Source organism: Larimichthys crocea, chromosome XII, assembly GCF_000972845.2.
Source record: "Larimichthys crocea isolate SSNF chromosome XII, L_crocea_2.0, whole genome shotgun sequence".
NCBI classification, from domain to species: Eukaryota; Metazoa; Chordata; class Actinopteri; family Sciaenidae; genus Larimichthys; species Larimichthys crocea.
In genome coordinates, this window is record NC_040022.1 from 3371846 (window position 1) to 3377941 (window position 6096).

The 6096-nt window shown below is 46.5% G+C and overlaps 1 protein-coding gene across 2 annotated transcripts in view; it reads left to right on the plus strand.

The window, feature by feature from the left end:
* necab2 (N-terminal EF-hand calcium binding protein 2) overlaps positions 1–6096 on the plus strand; it is a 118547-nt gene that overhangs the window by 30292 nt on the left and 82159 nt on the right. For both annotated transcript variants that reach the window (XM_027285236.1, XM_027285237.1), the window contains exon 3: positions 3518–3626. In XM_027285236.1, coding sequence (XP_027141037.1) covers positions 3518–3626 — 109 coding nt within the window. The remainder of the gene's footprint in view (positions 1–3517; positions 3627–6096) is intronic.

A 6096-nucleotide genomic window follows, 5' to 3' on the forward strand; every position in this document is an offset into this window, starting at 1 on the left:
CCGTGAGCTCAAATCCAGACTCTGTGAGAGACATTTGACCAGGTTGAGATGGTTCGGGTTGAGTTGGACCACAGAGTGAAGGAAAAGCAGCCAACAAGTGCTCAGCATGTTTGGGAACTCCTTCAAGACTGTTGGAAAAGTATTCCAGGTGACGACCCTGAAAAGAATCTAACATATAAATCATTCATATTATTTGTTTACTACATAATTCCATATGTGTGATTTAACAGTTTTAATTTCTTCAGTTTTAATGGACATTTTAGAAAATAAAAATACATTCAGCGAGGATACTCGAGCATTTGACAGTGGTATACTGAGCCATGGATTAGAGAAACTGTGGGTCTGTGTTGGACCTGTAATTTGGGTGTATTTCATGCTTTAGGAAATGGGGTTAGCTAGCGATCTGCTCTGCTTGAATGGTGTGTTGCTGCATTTCTAGTGTGTTACTGGAGAATTCCTAAGTGGGTCTAACCAGGCTAGCTGGCTGCATGCAGTAAATTGGGTCACTGCTGAATTAAACACCAGTGCCTCTGCTTTCAGTGCTGCGCCAGAGAGGGGCAGGTTAGAAATAGTCATGGCCACTGAGTCCAAATAAACTGTCAAGCCCGGGTGGGCAGGCAGAGTGGGACTGATGCTGTGAACACAAGAAGTGGCATTTCAGAAGTCCGCCTCAAACAAACATGCCTTCTGTTGGGGAAAGGTTATGCCAAGCGTCACTAAAGGAAAGTGCTTTGTGAAGGCGTTTCGAACCCCGGCGTCATTGTGCGCAGCAGAAATCAGCATGGCACAACATCTGAGAGTCAGCTTTCTCTAACGAGGAGCGAGAAGAGAGGAGGGATAAAAGAGATGGTGAGACTAATGAGGAGGCGAGTATAAAGCGAGGTGGATGGCATGGTTGTGGAGTTCCTGGAAGTTTGTTAGTGGTTGTCTTGAAAAAATGTGTGAAGCTTTTTCTTGAGTCAGAGTGCAGCTCACTGTGTCTCAGCCACAGGAGGCCAAAGACAGAATGGCAGAAAGTGGTAATGACACTGGGTGAATCTACGGCAGCTTTAAGAGTCATCGCTTTGTAATGCTACAGTCCTTCTGTCCCCGTGGTTTCCCGGCGCTCTGCAGTGGTCCCACAGCTCAACCTGCTGCATTCAGTCAGCCACACTCAAGGACAAACACATTTCCAGGGCAGGGGAATTAATATTTGATATCTAGCTCTGCATCATGTGGTGAGACAGACAGTCAGGCATACCAGCAAAGCAGATACAGGATGGAGTCACGGCCGTGAACTGCAGAGCCACTTCACCGGCACAGAAAAAACTCACACTGCATTACGATCAAACAGCAAAAAGGTTGTTGTGTTGGAATAAAAAGACGATTTACTGTTGATGAATGAAGTCAGACTTCACATGAACCCAACAGACAAATCAAACTGCTTAGTTAAGTTTAGAAAAGGATTGTTGTCATGGGAAGGAGGAATTGCTGGTATGAGATGGATGAGATGGGACCACTCCATCACAATGCAACATGCAGGAACAGGAGGAATTCATTTTTGTACACGTGAGTTTATTTTTCACCAAAACGTCCCACGAGACCAAACGTGCTTCAACCCTGTAAAGCAGGGGTCGGCAAATAAGTTTGGACCCGGGGGGGAGGACCGTATGTTCTACGTCAACTCCTTCCAAGTAAAAATCTGACTGTAGCACTCACTCGTAGCACCTCGCTCTGAATTCAAGGTGGTGATTTCATTGGCTAGATAGAATCACATGGGTAGTATGACTCGCACACGATTGGTTGGTACCTTCCAATGCTTGCTCAGTGCAGTGCTTGGATAGGGAAAAGTAATGTTACGGCATGAAATAGACTCGCCTGTCAAAAAAAAAAAAAATTTCTACAATTAATCTCGGGTCCGGGTCATATGGCGATCCGGTCCGGATCCGGACCCCGGTCCGCAGGTTGGGAACCCCGGCTGTAAAGTCACGAACTTTAAAAAGTTTCTGAGTTCTCTTGAGAACATTTTATCCTTGAGAACCCCAAAAAAGAATTCTTTACCTAATGTTGCATTCAAAAGTAAATTCATAAATAAATGAATTATTACACATTGCACCTCAAATAATATTTACACGTTCCTTGTGGAACTGAAAAAAGTGAAACTATGACATCACCATGAAGAAGGTTCAAACTCTTTATTTTCAAGCGCACTCTGAAGCACTTTGTCTTCTCTGGAGAACCCTGTTCTGCTGTTTGAGGTTCTTTGAGGAACTAAAAAAACCCAACATAAAACAGTTCTTTAAATCACATTTGGAAAACTTCTGGTGCCTTGAGGAACCTTTTTATGCTTAATAAACTTTGTTCTTTTCCAGTGTTCTTTGGAAAACTGATTAACGGTTCTTTAAGTTGACCCTGTGCAGTTACTGGTTCTCTGAAGAACCAATAGGTAGAAGGTTACCTGCTGAACATGCTGCCACCACGACCCAACCTGGACACGAGGAAGGAAATGGATGGATGCAGATATCCAGTATTGTTTTGTGAGCTTGTTTTCAACAATGTTTCCCAAAAAGCCTGAAAGGGACAGGCATGATTGGTATTGTGTGTTTACTAAGGTGCAGACAGACAGACAGACAGACAGACAGACAGACAGACAGACAGACAGACAGACAGACAGACAGACAGACAGACAGACAGACAGCTAAAGGTCTGGAGCTCATGCTGGATTGATTTTACAGCAGCTTGAATCTCACTGAGTGTGTGTATGTGTTTGTGAGGGCGGGAACATGGCGCACAAAGCAAACAGGTGGTAAATGTCAGGATAATGTTCCCCAACACAAACAAGACAACAGAAAACTCATTAATAACAAGAAGGAAAATATGTTGCACGGACCACGCTGATGAACTGAACAGCGATCACACAGCTGGTCATCATCGGGCTCAGTGAACCAAACGGGGAGAACCTGATGAAACGCTGATTCCTGCAGGAAAATGTCCAACATGGTCAAATGTGTCCAATATAATGCAATGACGAGAACTGAATAAGAAGCTGTAGCAACACAAGAAACAATTTAAGGCTCTGAATAAGTGTGGGAGTCAGGTCCAGCTGTTGGTAGTGTGGTAGAGGAGGTCCTCTCTGAAGAGCTGGAGGTCTTCAGGAGGTCTGTGAAGGTAGAGAGGGACGCCCCTGATCCGATCATGAACTTTGGGTATTGACTGAAAGAATGAGATCTTCTAAACTATCTCTCAGCCTTAGAGATAGTTTGAGGAGGTCAGAGAAAACCCGCTGATCCTTCACGTTGATCAGGATCCTCCTGAGTGTCTCCCTTTGCAGGTGTTTTGGGCATGTCCAACTGGGAGGAGACCCCGGGGCAGACCCAGAACCTGCTAGAGGAACTACATAGTCCTTCTAGCCTGGGAACGCCTCAGGATCCTCCAGGAGGAGCTGGACTGTTGCTGGGGAGAAGAACGAATAGATGGAGGTGTTGTTGTGAGGATACATGAATTCACACTGACCTGTTTGTGTGTGTGTGTTTTGCAGATGATGGTAAACTGTCTCTGGACGAGTTCCAGGCCTTCTTCTCCGACGGCACGCTGAACGAGGACGAGCTGGAGAAGCTGTTTCACACCATCGACTCTGATAACACCAGGTCAGCACTGCTACACCCCCAAACACTGCATGAGATGAATCTGCATGTGTGTGTGTGTGTGTGTGTGTGTGTGTGTTTGCAGCTTCTTTCTCTCGTAAACATTTTGTGCGTTCGTCATCCCGACCCTGCAGGACATAAACCTCTCTGGGATGCTCGATTTCGATTGGCTCTCATTAAATCAATTTATTGAGCCTTTATAATCAGCCAATCAGCTTTATTTGTTCCAGCCTGTAATCAGGAGAAGTGTGCTGACACAGTCGGATCTGAGTGATCAAAAGGCCGCCTCTGTTAATTTACACAACCCGGGAAACCTGCAGGGTGTCGGAATGAAATGAAACCGAGCAGAACCAACGCTGACCTTTGTGGCTGCTGGAGAATTGAATTAGGTTCAATGTATAAATCCTCCAGCAGCCGTTAGGCCACGTTTCTTTTTTCTTTGCCTTTTTAAATCAGCGCGGTAAGTCGACCGTGCGACCGCCGTCTCTCTGACGGCAGCCATCTTCTTCTTCACTGCAGCGAGAACAGTTTCGTTAGAGTCGAGCAGACTTGGCAGCCGCATGGCGAGCGCCCGCATCGTCACGTGACGGCAGATCAGGTTATTGATTGGTCCAAGTAAAAGAGTCGGAGCAGGAAGTTGATGGATGGAGAGCGGGCAGAGACGTTACTATCAGCGAGGATTCAGTCTTGTTTCCATCCTTCATCCTCCTCCATCGCTCTGCCCATCACCCCGTCTCTCTCCACCTGTCACTCATTCCTTCTTTCAGTCCTCCCGGCACTGTTAGACTCAATCGAGGAGCTTAACATGAAATCTCAGGTGATCTCCAGACTCAAGCGTCTCTCTTTACCTAATAAATTGATTTTTGCGCATGAACGAACCCGTGAGTCCGATTTATCATTTACTCAACTCGACCGGAGAGAGAAGAAGAAATGTAAATGTGTTTATTGGCGATCACAGAAAAATAACGAGTGATTCTTTCACTGATTATTCACAAAGAAGATAAATGCAAAAAAATGTAAATGTAAAAACATGTTTACAGCCTGGTACAAAAAACAGTTTTGGTCTCTGTAGCTAATTTCCCCGTTCATGACAACTGTACTGAGGGTGAATTTATATACAACTCACCTGTTCACATTATATTAAGGCTTAAAGTTATGCAGGATTAAGAGCGGGGACACTGGAGGAGTCCTGGTGGCTCCACTGGTCCTCCTGCAGCGTCACCATGAGCACCATGAACTTTTATTTTGAAGGGTGTCCTAAAAACAGTAAAAACACAGAGAACACGAACATCACCGATCGCTGACGAACATCACCGATCGCTGATGAACATCACCGATCGCTGATGAACATCACCGATCGTAGACGAACATCACCGATCGCAGACGAACATCACCGATCGCAGACGAACATCACCGATCGCAGACGAACATCACCGATCGCAGACGAACATCACCGATCGCAGACGAACATCACCGATCGCAGACGAACATCACCGATCGCAGACGAACATCACCGATCGCAGACGAACATCACCGATCGCAGACGAACATCACCGATCGCAGACGAACATCACCGATCGCAGACGAACATCACCGATCGCAGACGAACATCACCGATCGCAGACGAACATCACCGATCGCAGACGAACATCACCGATCGCAGACGAACATCACCGATCGCAGACGAACATCACCGATCGCAGACGAACATCACCGATCGCAGACGAACATCACCGATCGCAGACGAACATCACCGATCGCAGACGAACATCACCGATCGCAGACGAACATCACCGATCGCTGACGAACATCACCGATCGCAGACGAACATCACCGATCGCTGACGAACATCAACGATCGCAGACGAACATCACCGATCGTAGACGAACATCAACGATCGCTGACGAACATCACCGATCGTAGATGAACATCACCGATCGCTGACGAACATCACCGATCGTAGACGAACATCACCGATCGCAGACGAACATCAACGATCGCAGACGAACATCAACGATCGTAGATGAACATCACCGATCGCTGACGAACATCACCGATCGCTGACGAACATCACCGATCGCAGACGAACATCACCGATCGTAGATGAACATCACCGATCGTAGATGAACATCACCGATCGTAGATGAGGATTAACCAATCAGAGCAGAGCACAGAGGGGCGGGCTCTGTTGCTGATATTTGAAATATTGAAGGAGTAATGAAGAAGTGACTTCTTCCCAAACACTCGTTCATAATTAAGACGGACAGATGGAGTCTGTCTCCTCCTCCGTCCCCAGCTCCTCATCATCACTTACTTTCCTCATCCCTCTTTTGGCTGCTCCCTCCCTCCACTTCATCACTTCATCAGCCCGTCCTTTCCTTCTTCCTTTCACTACCTGCCTCTCCTCCTCCCTCCTTGTTCTCTTCTTTCTGTCCTGGTCAGTCAACCAGACAAAGTCTTCTTTTTTCTACGC